Source organism: Asterias amurensis, chromosome 19, assembly GCF_032118995.1.
Source record: "Asterias amurensis chromosome 19, ASM3211899v1".
In the NCBI taxonomy this organism is placed as follows: Eukaryota; Metazoa; Echinodermata; class Asteroidea; order Forcipulatida; family Asteriidae; genus Asterias; species Asterias amurensis.
This window is the reverse complement of record NC_092666.1, coordinates 2,822,569-2,838,867: the sequence shown is the minus strand read 5'-3', so window position 1 is coordinate 2,838,867 and position 16,299 is coordinate 2,822,569. Positions and strand designations below refer to the sequence as shown.

The 16,299-nt window shown below is 39.6% G+C and overlaps 2 protein-coding genes across 2 annotated transcripts in view; one reads left to right on the top strand and one right to left on the bottom strand.

Annotated features, from left to right (window-relative positions):
- Positions 1 to 389: 389 nt before the first annotated feature.
- LOC139951490 (ubiquitin-ribosomal protein eL40 fusion protein) lies at positions 390 to 4,380 on the bottom strand. The gene is made up of 5 exons (XM_071950397.1): positions 4,287 to 4,380; positions 3,191 to 3,302; positions 2,458 to 2,544; positions 1,432 to 1,534; positions 390 to 872 (listed from the first exon to the last, which is right to left on the bottom strand). The coding sequence occupies exons 2-5, from the start codon at positions 3,291 to 3,293 to the stop codon at positions 779 to 781; spliced, it is 387 nt and encodes a 128-aa protein (XP_071806498.1). The 5' UTR covers positions 3,294 to 3,302; positions 4,287 to 4,380; the 3' UTR covers positions 390 to 778.
- Positions 4,381 to 4,697: 317 nt separating this feature from the next.
- The window catches only part of LOC139951326 (tyrosine-protein kinase JAK2-like), a 41,722-nt gene continuing 30,120 nt past the window's right edge, over positions 4,698 to 16,299 (top strand). The window contains exons 1-4 of the mRNA XM_071950176.1: positions 4,698 to 5,031; positions 7,139 to 7,770; positions 11,916 to 12,104; positions 15,137 to 15,253. Of these exons, the coding sequence (XP_071806277.1) occupies positions 7,243 to 7,770; positions 11,916 to 12,104; positions 15,137 to 15,253 (834 nt within the window). The 5' untranslated portion in view covers positions 4,698 to 5,031; positions 7,139 to 7,242. The remainder of the gene's footprint in view (positions 5,032 to 7,138; positions 7,771 to 11,915; positions 12,105 to 15,136; positions 15,254 to 16,299) is intronic.

The following is a 16,299-nucleotide window of genomic DNA, read 5'->3' as shown; positions in this document are numbered from 1 at the left end:
TGCATTGCTAGAGCAGATGTCCCACCACTAAACCATCAAGCCAGCCCAATTGCTAGAGGCAGTTGGAATCCGTATTAAAAAATCCAAAGGCAATTATATGCAGAGTTAATTTAATAAAATTTTGACCCCCATAAATGGCCGACGTGTTAGTCGACGAGGTAAAAGGAAAACCACGCAATTTCGAGGCATGTTTGTGTGGATCATTGTATTCTACTTTTACAACATCTTTCTACCCATATGCATTTTATAAAAAACGGTTACAAACGCTTTTCAAAGACCAACTCGACCGATCCAAGGCAACGTGTTCCTTTAAGAGAGTAGCCAAATATGATCTTGGTGCAAGGAGTCGATGGACATTTAAAACATACAAAAGTAAAACGACAACAAAGTTTCTTTGAAGCTTTCTTTACATTCCGTTTATTTTGTCCACTTTTTAAATTGATTTCCTTCTACTTTACAATCCTTACTCAAGCCAGAGGGTTTTCAATTGAATAAATGGTGTTACTTTTTAGTTTTGTTTTAACATGTTTATGTGGTTCTTGCTTGATTAAAGATGATAGTCCACTAGCAAAAACACATTTTGCAAAGAAAATAAAACCCCAAAGTATCGGACATTTTAAGTTCTTTTAAAACAATTGTAAAATGAAATGTTTTTTACAATTTGACACCAACACGAGTGTATTCACTGTAATCAGAAGTTGTTTTGTTTGTTTTGAAAAGGCAATAGAATCTGCAGGTGCCAGTATCCCTCCCGAGCTGGTAGATTAATCCGTGCAGCTTACTTCAACTTCTTCTTGGGGCGGAGATTGTTGGAGTGACCACACTTCTTCTTGCGGCAGTTGGTGGCACGTGGATGCAGACGGGCATAACACCTGATGCAGAAAAAAACCAGAAGGGCATATAAATAGAAGCCAAGGTGTGTGATTGTACAGATATGAAAAACCCTGTGGGGTGTCTCTGGCTGACAAGTGAGGAGCTGAGGAGGAGAGTCGGAGTGGAGGGGATCAGCCTTGATCAGCCCTGCAGGCCAAGGTGGTTTGGTCATGTGGAGAGAAAAGAGGATGCCAACTGGGTCAAAAGGTGTACCGATGTAATTGTGGGTGGGCCCATGACTGTGTTGGCCAACTGTGCAAAACGTGGCAGAGCTCCTTGTCAATCGACATGCATAAGATTAGAGTCCATGCAAGGGCCAAGTGATGGAGAGCCATAGGGAGAAAGCAGGCCAACCCAGAACAGACTGGACAACGTAATATTTTGCAAACTGTGAGAAGTTTTAGCATTTATATACATTGAGTGTTTTTTTTCATGGTGTGAACAGGGCTGTAGTCTCTTTTGAGAATTTCTTGGTTTAATATAAACCAAAATAAAACACAAATCCAAAAGATGCAATTTTGTATTCGCCTTAAACGACAATAGCAGATTGGAACTTACTTGCGGCAGATCATTTTGTCACAGTTGTACTTTGCTGCTAAGATCTTCAAGCTGGGTTCGATGATACCTCCTCTAAGACGCAGAACAAGATGGAGCGTAGACTCTGTGGAAAGAGGAAGAGAAAGGTTAAGGATATCAGCCACTAGAAGCAAAGAGTAGAGTTGAGAGTCATGGTCGAATGGTTTGGTTTAATCGGACTCGTTCTGGTTGCTGAGTTAACAGGTTGTGGGTTCAAGACATTCAACTTTACCGGTGTCTCATCATCCAGGTAAAAGGGTGCATACGAGTCTACTGTTCTTGTGATTGGTTTAGCTTGATGAGCTATATATATTTGACAGTACAGCCTGTGTACTCCCACAGCTGTCAACAGTTGCATATTGTAATCAGAAAGATGCGTAGAACTCAACATAACAGGTCGTCACTCAACAGAACAGGTAAAAGGTTACCATATTCAGGGCGATATTCAAATTTGTTAATCAGAAAATGACAAAGGTTGGTTTACTTTCAGGGAACTTTCTGCAGAATATAAAGGGAGAATTGGCAGCAATGTACTCCAAAGAGAGCCGAGGCTTTAGGTAAGGAAACAAATTGGCCCGATAATATAAATCGAATGCCAAGAGCAGATTTGAGCTCTTATCAAGAAGGTGCGAAAGATTTGCAATGAGCCAAACCTTTCACCAACTTACACCAGTTTGAATTAAGTGCATGAAAAACTCGACGTCTGAAACAGTTAGGAGCGACTGGATGCACTAGACGACCTAAGATCCACTGTTGCAGTCGTTCGGAACGACTCTGGAGCGCCTTGGTTTTAGACATCAATCTTGTCATGAGCCGAACCTAATGTTAACATGGTTAATGTTATTAAGTTCTCCTGTCTGAAACCGAAACCCGAGTCGCTCTTAATCTATTTGGTTCTGCGCGACTCTGGAGCGCCTGCCTGAACCGGGTGTTCGTGATATTTGTATAATTGCCTGTTGATTCAGAATCAGTGCAAGGCAAGGCAAGAAAGTGTTTTGATGTACTTACCTTTCTGGATGTTGTAGTCTGACAGTGTGCGGCCATCCTCCAATTGCTTACCAGCAAAGATCAATCTCTGCTGATCAGGGGGGATACCTGCCATCAAGGTCAAATAACAAAAAAGTTTACAGTTTGACCCCAAGGAGAAGGCAAAGTTGTTCATTCAAGTCATAGGATGCAGGGTCCTCACCAGGATTTTGTAAGACTGGGGCATTCTGGATCAAAAACATTTTAAGTTTGGCCTAAGCACACTGAATTGAAATGAGGTCACATTTTGTGTTTTTAACTTTGTGTTTATCTTTGGTTTTGGACAAACCATGTAATCTGGATCTAAATGGATTCATCTTAATTATTTTTGTGAATTTGATCCATGATTAGGAGTAGGATTTGAAACTTCACACAATCTACATGGACCGATCCTACTAGATCAAATTCACAAAAAAATCATTCAGATGAATGTATCTCTATGATGCAAAGTTGCAAATCTTACCGATGTACATGGTGTTGGTGGAAACCTTACTAGATTGTATTATTTTTGTTATTATTTATTCGGCCATTTCACTAAGTACAATAGCAATACTTGTTTTTGCAAATAAAGTTTAAAATCCTACCCCTGTACTGCGCTACTGTAAACCTTACAAGGCAATTCTACTCACTCTGAAATCGTGGGATCGATGCAAACTGGAATCTTTTTAACTCACTGAAGACACAAAGACATAAACATTGAGCAGTCGCTACTTACCTTCCTTATCTTGGATCTTTGCCTTGACATTCTCGATAGTATCTGAAGGTTCAACCTCAAGGGTGATGGTCTTGCCCGTTAGGGTCTTCACAAAGATCTGCATGTTGGATCGCTGAGATTGAAACGACAAATAAACAATACAAGGATTGCTCAGGCCTGTATGCTATGTATTTAAGAGAGGGCACCAAGACATTTTCTCCTTGCCTTTGTTGTACATTTCTACTGGACTTTTGAAGGGTACCAAGGCAAAGACCAATGGGGGGGGGGGGGGGGGGCGGCATGGAGGCAGTCACCTTTGTTTCCTCCGTGGAGTATCAGTCCTGATTCATTGCTGCTATTGTAGTTCAAATGCAGGTGGTTTTCCATTCCAGTTATTTTTCATGTTTTTTTCATTATTATTGAGCAAATTTTGGGCACATTTGTATTTATGATAACGCAACATTTTGCCTGGCATGCCTTGGGGGGGGGGGGGGCTAGCTGCGGAATGACTGCGCATCAATGATCAGTCGAACTTGACGTTGAATTGAAAAAGATAAAATGAATACAGTGCTCAAATACACTGGTTAATATTCGTTCCATCAAGTCTTGAATTCTTGGAATTCACTAGAAAACTTCCCGTATCCTGCCAGCCCGTTTTTCATACATTTAAAAAAAAAAAAAAACATTTTAATTTATTCTTATTTAATTTAACTAATAATACAAAAAAAAATGTAGTAAAACTAGATTTTATTTTTATTTCATAAATAATTATTTCAATGAAAAAGTGGTGGCAGGATACAGAAACCTGTCCACAAAAAAACCGGACGATCAACTCAACTTGTCTGCTTTTTTAACTTGGCAATTAGCCTACATTACAAACATAGATTCATAGAAAATAACATGATGATGATGATGATGTGACAACTCGACCTGCAAGCATTCAAGGCATTTTTTTCATTGAAATCATAGATTTAATTTCACATTAATTTAATAATTTAACATACAGAAGTCTTATTACAACACCATGTATACATTTGATAATTTTTGTTTGTTTAATATCACAAAATAATCATGTTTTACAATTAGTCCCCAAGAGAGTTTTTCGTAATGTACCAACCTCACACGAGTTTTACGGCAAAAGGCCTCCACATGTATTTAACTGGTACTTTATTGACCTACACGTTGTCAACACCTTGCTGTTTTTGGTTACCAGCTAAAAAAGACTTGACCATTAATTTGGTATAGCGCCCTCTATTGAGTCAATTTTTAGGCGCCTCCTTTTTTAGGTTGGTCGAGGTTTTTTTGGCCTTGGATGCCAATATTTACTTTATATGGTGACCCTTTTTGCTTAGAAGTAAAACATTATTTAATTTAAAACAACTCAACAACGGCATGACAATTTTGTTCTAAAAAAAACCTAAACTAAAAACTAAAGAAGAAGGAAAAAAGCTTCCGGGAGGCAATACCGTCCCCCGGGTTTATCAGTGCCACTCTAAGCTTCACGTGGTTAAAACATCAGGGATCGATGTGGCGCACTGCTAAATGGGAGAACGATCGTGAAGTGCGTTCAACTCATCATAATTTTGTGCAGAGCGAAATGTATCGTGTCATGGAAATGTCACCATTTCTACTCAACCACTGCTGTCAGCAGAGAAGATAAAATCATATTTGTCTGTAAATTACATCCGCCCTCTGTACAGTAGATGCTTCAGTTTGTGATAAGACATGCTACACGTTGGTGACTGTCTCAGTCTGTGTTTATGGTCAAATTCAGTTGTTAGCGCTGCAGTGCTGTGATTGAATGAAGTGAAAGTTTCGGCGAGCTGCAGTTGTCAGTAATGACAAACCGGTTTACAATATCGGTAAGCCATTTGTACGTTTTTTTAACTGTTTTGGAAAAGTGCCTTGTCCAAATGCCTCTGTATAAAGCCCTTTCACACAAGATTAATTTAGCGAGGGTCCCTTGCTAAATTGTAACATGGTTGTAACATTATGCAAAATGTATCTCGTGTGAAAGTTGAATTCTCTGTCTACAACAAACAACACAACTCAACTGAGTACTGTCATGTCTCATGACTGTCCAACAAGTTCTTTTGCTAAATCTTGTTAAAATAAAAAATAAAACATTGCTACATTTTATTACAACCATAGTTAAGCAGGGGACCCCAGTTAAATTGCTGTCATGTGAGTCACTTTATGTTCTTAAAAAAGTCCAGTCAGTGCGCAACTTCGAGATAATGAAGCTGAGTTTCTTTGCAAAATTGTGATCAGATCAGTGAATTCATTTGTCTGTGAGCTGCCAGTTAAAGTAAAACTTAATAATCTGTTTTACCAATTTGTTGTTGAATAATTATTTAGCTGAGTTGAGTGAAAAAATTACTGTTTTGTGTTGGATTATTTTCCTTTGTAAAATTAATAACCTCATCTGAATAACCTACTGAATTGATGCGTCCTGGGGTCAAGTTCGGGTACACTTCTGGGTGTGGGGGGGGGGGGGTGGGGGCTACTCTTGGGTTGGGTTGTCAGGTGGTTTTCGCCCTTTATGATGTAAACAGTCATAGCACGAGCGTCCAGTAACTTCGCATGTACAGTGGAAGCAAAGAAATGCACGGGATCACCACAGGGAATTAACAGAGGCGCAACAGTCCAGGAGGTTATGATCACGTTGGACAGGGAGAGGGAAGGGGCACGTAGTGTGGTACATGTACCTCTGTGGGGAGGGGGGACAGGGGGACGACAAAAAATGAAGGGAACAAATCAAACGGGTATAAACGAGACTGGGAAAGAAAGAACCAGTAGCGGGACCTGCACAAAACTAGAAAACATGAGTTATGGGCAAACAGTGGCAAGCAAAGAACGATGCCAACCCAGGGGATCGCGGGAAGGGTGAGGCATGGAGGCGCAGGTTAGATATGGGACGGGAGTGGGAAGGGGCACACGGTGGGAACGGCAAAATAAATTATGGGAAAAAATGAACGGGGCTGGGATATAATAAGTACAGGAAAAAAAGAAAAAGGGACTTAAAAAGGATACAGGACAGGAAAATAATAAACTGAACAGGAAAAAACCCGAAACAGGGTATAAATGGCACTGGGAATGAACCACTAGCGGGACCGCGTGATACCAAACAACATAGACAGGACCGACAAATAAAAAGAAACAGGAAAAAAGACGGGCAAGTGTACGATTTCTCAAAGCACTAAAAGGTTCGTCCGGACTCCGAGTGTCCTCCACTTGCAACGATTTCTAGCAGGTGCCGCAACGGGGTGTAATGGGACTGGGAAAGAACCACTCGCGGGACCCGTGCGAAAATGGAAAACTTGAGTTATGGGCATACAGTGGCAAGTAAAGAACAATGCCAACGCACGGAGTCGCAGGGACGAAGGCACACGGAGGCGCAGGCTAGATATGGGACGAGAGAGGGAACAAGGCGGGGCAGGGGACGGGGGAACGGCAAAACAATTAACGGGCCGAGGATATCATAGGCCCTACGGGAAAGGAAAAAAAAAAAAACTTATAAACGATACGGATACATGAATGAAAGTAATGCACTGAACGTCAAAAACAACCTGGGGTACATGTATAAACGGGACTGGGAATAAACAAACCACTAGTGGAATCCTTGCGAAACTGGCAAATATGGATGGGATCGACAAATTAATGATGAGAAACGGAAAAAAAGGGCAAGTGTACGATTTCACAAAGCACTACAATTCGTCTTTTAAAACTTAGGGTGGGTGGTTTGCCCTGGTGATTTGTATTGTGACCATTCCCTCCGCTTACCCCCACCCCTCCCCCCCCACATTATTCATCTGAACAAAATTATTCCTGCATCAGTTGTTGTAATGTTGTCTGTTACTGACACTGAATAGTGACAAATCCAGTTGTTTATTTCACCGGACTCGGTTGGAAGTTGATATAATTAATATTTATTACACCGGTATCTTTTTCTTTGAATCTCCCCTACAGAGTATGCGCTTAGTGTGGCATGAAATCTGAACGCCACATGAAGCGGTCTTTAAGTTTCTAAGGAAAAACTTTAGTCCCCATCGACGGCCTTGGTTGCAAGCAAGATGGAAATGCAGTCAGTACAGCGGCCTGTGACGGTCTTTCTATACAACACCCTAAAGGGGGAACTGTTCTGTATGGATTACACCGAAAATCTTACAGCAGAGGCTCTTTGTATCTTCTGTGCAAAAAGGTGTAGAATCCCTCGCTTGAGCACAAATCTTTTCGCTATTTACGACGGCAACAAGAAACTCTGGATATCCCCTGGGGCTAAAGTCTACCCAGAGGATGTCGGTCTGACGTTCCGGATGCGGTTTCACATGTCTAAGTCGCCGATGAATATCACGTCCCTTGATAAGAACGTTGTTGGGTACCTGTTTGCGCAGTACCATCATGACTTCCATCTGGATAAGATTCCTAAGATTACCATGGAAGAGACGCTTGGGCTGGTCGTCCTGGACATAGTGCGCTATGCCAACGAGAAAAATATAAGCGTTCAAGCGTGTCTGGGGCGGAAGCACTTCAGGAAGTTTCTACCAAACTCGCTCTCCAAGAAGCTGAATATTTTGGACAAGTGGAAACTTAAAAAGAAAGTGAGCAATTTATATTTATTCTAAGTACATGTAAGGTACTCAGGAAGATTTGCATGCCTTTTTGTGTACTTGATGGTTACTTGGCCTAGGCAACTAGTGCGACTAATGTCGTAGTCGTGACTATTGATTGCTTGTAAATGAGTCGAGACTACCCTTTTCCAACTACCTGTCTTGGTTAATCGTGCTGCTGCGACTGCTACAAAAATAGTTGCGACTACTACAAAAATAGTTAGTGGTGACCACTTGTTTGATGAAACAATTGTGTCGCTCATGACTATTCATGACTACGTACATGTACTTATATTAAGTTATTTATGAAACACAATAAGACATCAGTGAGACAATCCTTCATTTCCCTTTTAGTAGCCTGAATTTTGTTAGTGCACTTTTGGCAAAAAAGCTAAAGGTGCAATTACAAATTAGTCACGACTAGTGTCGAAGTCGCGACTATTTGAGACGTGACTATTCGAGTAGTAAATTTCATTATAACACATCTCTTGCTTGTTCTGTATTCTGGTTGGCTGAAACACGGTCACATGGGATGAACTTATATAGTCTTGTGATCCCACGCATGCTTTGCGGGAACTACATGTAGTACCCGAGCAGGCACTAGTCTTTGAAAATAGTGCCCGGTTACAGCGCACTCTCTTGACTTGAACCGTGAACAGCAACTACAAAACTTCCTTTCTTTTCCAGATGTCTGTTCTTATTTGACAATTAAGACCGAGCTGTGTTATAAAACACATATTGACTGGCATAATTCTGTAACTAGTGTATACGTCTATTCCCCCTCGGGCCTATGAGTGACCAGAAGAGGGGCCTATTTCCTTCTGCCTCGGGAATAGGTCCCTCTTCTGGTCACTCAAAGTCCCTCGGGGGAATAGCTGTACACTAGTTACCTCATTGCCAGTCAATGTGTACTAGTCCCCCTGGCATAATGGTTACCAGTGCTAAGAAATGGAAACTTGCTAAGTAAGCACAAAATCGGCTGTCAAGCAGCTCAATGAAATAAGACCCTGGACCCATATTCATGGAGCTGCTTATTAAAAAACACAAAAAGTAGCACATCAAGATTATGCGTACAAGCCAAGGAAATGTGTCGTACCATTTAATATTGGTATCATTTCTGCTAAGCAGGAAATTGTTAAGCAATATTTCTGCTTAAATACCAGATGTAAATCTCGACCGTAGGCTCAAAAAGATAAAAGGAGTGAAAGGTTGTCAAAATAAAAGAAAATGTCTGGATTGAGGTACATGTACATGTACGAGTACAAATGGTACATGTAGTCTAATAACAGAAATTGTCTATCTGTATCCTTTTTAATGTAGAAACCACACGCCCGCCATGGTGCCGGACGTACATTGAGAAATGCACTTTTTTGTTTAACCAATTTGTATTCGAACTCTGTGATGCGTTTGAACCTTTAGAGAATTATTTTATTCATGAAAGGAAAAATCATTTAAATTTGTTACAAACGGGTGAACAATTAAGTCATGCGTTTGATTGAATAACTCAGGGATCAGATACAATAATAGTTCAGATTTTTTTTTTAATTTAGACTTTCTTAGAACTCGACCATGTGTTTTTCCCCTCCAAATTAAAAAGTCATGCTCTTTGGTCTACTTTTCTATATACATGTGTAGTACTAGAAGGATACTCTAGTTACTGTATACATGTAGTAACACATGTAATATGTATTCCCAAAGGCTTATTTTCATGTACATGTAGTTGTGGCGGAATGATTAACCAAGTAGTTGAAAAATGGTAGTCGCGACTTGACTTACATGACATACAATGTACGTAGCAACAAAAACATGTGTCGACAGGACACTAGTTGCACTAGTCACCCAGGCTTAATGTGTACACCTCTGAAGGTCTGGATCCCAGTTTTAGACTTTTTTGTATGTAAGTGCTCACTGCTGACTCTCATCCCTGGTCAAAGGGTTTGGGTATTTTTTGTAGGACACAATCTCCACAGATTTAAATTAAACTTACACAGTTTGAAGAGAAAGGGTAGTAGAACGCTTTACCTTAAAATATTACTACATACATGTAGCTGAGGCGCTGTAGTTTTTGAGAAATTAGTAAAACATTGTCACGAAAATACGTTTTACATGTTAAAGGAACACGTTGCCTTGGATGGGTCGAGTTGGTCTTTGAAAAGCGTTTGTTATAATATGCATATGGGTAGAAAGATGCTGTAAATACAATGATCCACACAAACATGCCTCGAAATTGCACGGTTTTCCTTAAACCTCGTCGACTAACACGGTCGGCCATTTATGGGAGTCAAATTTTTGACTCCCATAAATGGCCGACCGTGTTAGTTCGCACAGTAAAAGGAAAACCACGCAATTTCAAGGCAAACTTGTGTGGATCATTGAATTCTACTTTAAAATTATCTTTCCAACCATATGCATTTCTAAACAAACGGTTACAAACGCTTTTTTATAGACCAACTCGTCCGATCCAAGGCAACGTGTTCCTTTAAAACAATTTTTGTCTAAATTAATGGCCTGACGTTTCGACCCTAGACATGCTAGAGAAAGCCTTTGAGAAAGACTCTGCTAGGGTCCAAACGTCAGGCCATTTACAATTTTTTTGCATTCATAACCTTGGTCCTTTTGGTTAGTATGTAAGTTGTTTGCAACAGCTAATTCAATTTTCTCACTTGTTAAAGATGCTATGTCATGTATGTCAGATTTTTGGCCCCAAAAATTAAAAAATAGATTTTTATGAGTGAATGGTATTTCAAAGAGTATTGCCCGCTCCATCTAACGAAAAAAAGTTTAACTTTTACTTTTAATGGTCAGGAACCATGCAAAAATTTGAAACGTTTCTAATAAAACACATAAGAATTGGTCACGTGATATATTGTCGGGATCCCGACAAAAACTAATTTTGAGCACTTTATTTCACTGCTACTAATAATTGGCGGACTTTTTCGAGCAATGGCTCAAATGAAAGCTTGTAACTTTCTCGACCCCCATCAAAATTGATTTTTGGGTCAAATCGGCCAAAAATCTGACATAGCATCTTTAAATTACTAGGCCTAACTTCTTAAAAAACTACGGCACCTCAGCAAGTAATAGTCTAAGGAAAGGTTTCTACAATCATGGTTTTCAAAGTGTCAGTTTAATGTGAATCTGTGGACAATGTGTTTGTATCTGACAAAAAGTACCCAGACCCTTTAATGTTTTTATGATTCTTGATATCTCCTGCTGTTTCTTTTCAGGTTGCCAGATCTTAGGAGGTACATTAAAATGATTGCAGTTCCACCTTTTGATAACCACTGGAGTTCCTATATAGGTTCCAATAACCCTTTTCTACCAGAGAATCTAAAAAATTATTCTTCTAGAAAACATTAAGATCTGGATCTCAGTTTCAAACTTTTTGTGAGCACTGACTCTCACCCCTGGTTAATGTTTTCATGCTAACCTCTGGAGTTATAGATTCCAAGGAGCTTTTTTCTACCCGAGAATCTGAAAAAGTATTCTCAGAATGCTAAATGCCCGGTTACACAGGCCTCAATTTATAACGAGAACAAAAACGATAATGTTAAAAATGCACGCCCCTTGATTGGTTGATTAAGCGTTGGCTGGAGTTGTAGGGCCTAGATTCCAAGGAGTATTTGCTAGCCGACTCCTAAGATCTGGATCCCAGTTTCAGATTTGTGTTGTCAGTACTAACCTTCATCTCTTTATAAATAACAATTCAGATCAGGCAAAGCCTTGAGGAGTTCCGTCGCTGCGATCAGGACGTCATTAATGTTTTCATGATGTTTGTTATCTCCTGCCTTGCTAACCACTAGAGTTATAGGGCCTACATGTAGATTCCAAGGAGTATTTGCTAGCCGACTCCTAAGATCTGGATCCCAGTTTCAGATTTGTGTTGTCAGTACTAACCTTCATCTCTTTATAAATAACAATTCAGATCAGGCAAAGCCTGGAGGGGTTCTGTCGCTGCGATCAGGACGTCATTAATGTTTTCATGATGTTTGTTATCTCCTGCCTTGCTAACCACTAGAGTTATAGGGCCTACATGTAGATTCCAAGGAGTATTTGCTAGCCGACTCCTAAGATCTGGATCCCAGTTTCAGATTTTTGTTGTTAGTGCTAACCCTCATCCCTTTATTACAATTCAGATCAGGGAAAGCTTGGACGAGTTCCGTCGCTGCGATCAGGATGTCAACAACTGCCACATGATGTTCCTTATCTCACTGATGGAGGAACATGAAACATGGGGCGTGGAGGAGTTTGAAACGGTCAAAGGTCAGAAGTTTGAGGTCAGCATAATGTACAAGGGAGTAAAACAGACTTCACCAGCTGACCAGGTACAGTACAGCTAAGACTCTGTCAGTGGCTGGTACCAAGTTCATGGCCCTGCTTACCGCCGAATTCTGCGCTTACGATCACCATAGCAGGCCTGTATGCTTCGTTTTTGAAAGGGCAAGGGCACCAAGGCATTTTCTCTTTGGCAAAGGGCACCCTATGTGGAAATTGTAAATTTCTACGTCCATGAAGTATCAGGTCTGCGCTTGCATGGCAAGTGGCAAGCACCCGAATGCACTGCCAAATTTCTGCGCTAGCTGTGTATGAACCCGCACTTGTAAGCCAAAATTCCCCGCTAACCTGTGAAATACGCAAGCGCAGGATTCTTTGCTTATTGGTCAAGCAGAACCATGAAATTGGGCCCTGGTTGCTTTTATTTTTTAGTTTAGGTTTTTGTCAGTTGTTAAAATTATACAAATCCCCCAAAGTACATGTAGGTGGATCTGAGTGGAACGTCCTCTTCTGTTCCTTGTTTTCCCGGCATAAAATCATACGGTACATGTATGTGCATAATTTTGCAAATACATGTACATGTAGCTATTGGAATAAAAGGGTAGCGACGAGTTCTTAATCGGTCGTTTAAAACCAGCAGGGTTGTGGCCGTGCAATAAAGGCCCTCGCCTTCAACTCGAGCCTTTATCGCACGTCCATGACCCTGTAAGGTTTTTTAATCAGCCGTTTAAGAACGAGTCACTACTCTTTTATTCCCATTCATAATGCCATTTTGGTTAAAAGGCGTAATACAGTAGGAAACTCAGTAAAAACTTATCTGTTTTCAGATGTATCCTTGAGCTCTGTACGTTTGGTGCATTTTTATAAGACAGTTTTCAGATATAAAAAAATACATGTACATTAGACATTTGTGAGCGTAGTAATGCATCCTCGTATCCATGGGCTAAAAAAGCGCAGCAAGATCGATCACCCCTAGCTACAAGGTTGTGGGCTAACCCGCACAATGCTATCCGAAAACCAACCGGTCAAAACGGCTCCAGCTGGTCATTATCAACCGTTTAAGCACCCCCACGTGACACGCTCTCAACCAATAGGAATAGCGAAACTGTCTGGGGTATTTATGAATATATTTATTTTACAAAAGACATCAAGAAAAAAATCACGTAGAATGCTCCAGATTGTACAGTAGGACTTTTTTAAAAGCAAAATTAACACCAAATAAAAATGTTTGAAGACCTTATTTCAATTCAGCTTTGACCTAACTTGCAAAGTTTGGGTCCTGAATGCCCCACAGTTTTGGAAAAAACCCCAGGGAGAGCCCTGCTTGTATTGAGTAGCAATTGCTTTTGAGTTGTGAAACGTTTTCTGGATCTGGATATATTCTCAACGCTCTTACATGTATTAGAGCCAACCAGTAAAAAGAGAAGACAATGAAGAAATTTTTAGTTGTATACATGTACATGTATGTGGGAGGAAAACCCCAGAGAATCATTCCAGGGAATATCCAGACAGTCAAGTAGGGACTGAAAACCCAATCCACATAGTGCCCCCGGTAGGATTTGAACCAGGGTCCCACAGGTGAAAGGCGAGGAAAGACACCACTTCACCAACCTGTTTTGTTAAATGCTATAGGCCTACATTGCTATAGGCCTACTGTACATAGGGAAAGTGTTCGCTGTACTACTTGTGTAGTTTTCTAAATTAGACATAAATCCACCTATCAGTTTTTAAATGACACTGGATAAATTGTGCCTGGCACCATATGTTTTTTCCAATTTGCAATGATGGCCCGTTAGGACCCATCAGAGAGTTCTCACTTTTTATCCTTCATTGTACACTTTTTATAGAATCCAATCACCAAACTTGATTGCACGAGCAAATTTTTGACCTCATTACTCAAGAGAACATTTTAGTTGACTTGATTTATTTTGTTACGACCCTGTTTGTCTCACAGGCAAGTAATTATTTATTTATGAGCGAAAAAAAAAGGCCTCTTTGTAATTTGCAATTTTTTGTATTGTTTATCCCAGACGAAAAACTTTTGTACTTTTTGCTTGTCCTTTTTAAAGACGCTGGACACTAATGGTAATTGTCAATGGTCAAAGACTTGCTTCCCACTTGGTGTATCTAAACATAGATGCATAAAATAACAAACCTGTGAAAATTTGAGCTCAATTGGTCGTCAAAGTTGTGAGATATGAATGAATGAAATTAAAAAACGCCCTTGTCACACGAAGTTGTGTGCTTTTAGATGCTTGATTTCGACACCTCAAAATCTACTTCTGAGTTCTTGAAATCAAATTCATGGAAAATTACTTCTTTCTCGAAGACTACGTAACTTCAGAGGGAGCTGTTTCTCAAAATGATACTATCAACAGCTCTCTATTTTTCGTTTACCAAGTAAGTTTTTATGCTAAAAATTATTTTGAGTAATTATTACCAATAGTGTCCACTGCCTTTAAAAAGGTTTATAGGATTGGTAGAGCTGACCAGACAGTCAGAGACAGTGTTCATGCTTTTGTGTGATCAACCATAGCATGAAATAACAAACTTGTGAAAATATGGGTTTAATGTACTGAGTTGTCAGCGCACATTCTCAAAATAGTTGTAAGCATAAAAACTAACGTGGTAACAAGCAATGAAGAGCTGTTGATAGTACACAACATTGTGAGAAACGGCTCCCTCTGAAGTGACTAGATGTAATACAGTATTTGAGAAAGAGATGTAGTAAATTCTCACTCAAATAAAAAGACTTCAGCTGATGCCTTTTATTGTGCATCTGAAAGAACACAAAATAATGCAACAAGGGTGTTTTGTCTTTCATTATTCTCTTGCAAATTCGATGATCAATTAAGCCCAAAGTTTCACAGGTTTGTTATTTTACGCATGTTTGTATACACCAACTGAGAATACTGGTCTTTGACAATTACCAAATACCAAAGGTGTCCAGTGCCTTTAAAGGTATTTAACAGAATTGGCAGATGCTTTGTTCTTTGAATACCATTATACATAATTATTATATAAATGGTATTTATTATTATTAATATTATGTTCAACTTTCCTTTCAACTCCCACATTTCAGGCCAGATTTTTCAAGCTATTTTTTGAAGACATTCTAAGTGTTGGGATGATGGTATCTCGTGCGCCAGGATCCACTAACTGGATTGTTCTAGTCAATCAACGCGAAGGACAACCAAAGGTTTGTACAGCATTTTTTTATTGCCAACCAATGGGAGACTTTTGGGGGTGCTTTTTCACAGTTCTGCGCTAGCTCATACTACGTCACGTACGTGCAGAATACTGAGCATGTGTGCGCATGCTCAGAGCTGCAAACAAAGACCATTATGTCTGCTGCCGCTAGTGTCTCAAAATTGTCCCATAATACAGGGTGTCAGAGTAAAAAAGAAGTTGACCGGGATTGGCCATGTTTTTCAAAACAAATAAGTGACACTTAAAAGTTCACTCTCACTGCTTATTATGGAGAAAAAGAAAAAAAAATAATAAATTAATTCGTAAGAGGAGTAAATTGTCTATTTGAATAAAGGTACTCATTTTGCAAGCTGTCCACGGAATACTTGACAAAACAAATGAATTACTTGTTTATATCCTTTGCTACTTAATCAGATGTTTAGATATAGTCAAGCACTAATAGTCCATGGACAGCTACAAACAAGAGTGCTTTCATTAAAGGGAAGGTACATGTTTTGTAATTACTCAAAACAAATATTAACTTAAAAACTGACTTGGTAACGTGCACTCAAAACAAATATTAACTTCAAAACTGACTTGGTAACGTGTATTGGAGAGCTGTTGATAGTATAAAACATTGTGGGAATCGACTTCCTCTGAAGTAACGTAGTTTTTGAGAAAGAGGTAATTTCTCACTAAAATAATAAAAGACTTTTATTCCTATCTGAAAGCACATAAATTCGTCCAACAAGGGTGTTTTTCTCTCATCATTTTCTCGCAACTTCGATGACCAATTTAGCTCAAATTTGCACAGGCTTGTTATTTTATGCTAAATGTTGGGATACACCAAGTGAGAGGGTGGTCTTTGACAATTACCAAACGTGTACATTCCCTTTAAACACCCCCACGTGATGCCCTCTTGACCAATCAGAATGGATAAACTGTCTTATAGGTATACGTATGAATGCTTGTTTAATATCTGGTTTTAAGTGTCAGTTGTTGTTTTGTTTTTCAAATCATAAATCTCGGTCAACTTCATTTTGACTCACGCTGTAT

What these genes read in the sequence shown, in the direction of transcription:
- LOC139951490 (XM_071950397.1), bottom strand. Translation starts at nt 3,293, where the DNA reads ATGCAGATCTTTGTGAAGACCCTAACGGGCAAGACCATCACCCTTGAG. An exon ending in AAAGATCCAAGATAAGGAAG is followed by an intron (nt 2,545 to 3,190) that starts GTAAGTAGCGAC and finishes CCTTGATGGCAG; the next exon opens with GTATCCCCCCTGATCAGCAG. An exon ending in GACAAAATGATCTGCCGCAA is followed by an intron (nt 873 to 1,431) that starts GTAAGTTCCAAT and finishes TTTCTGCATCAG; the next exon opens with GTGTTATGCCCGTCTGCATC.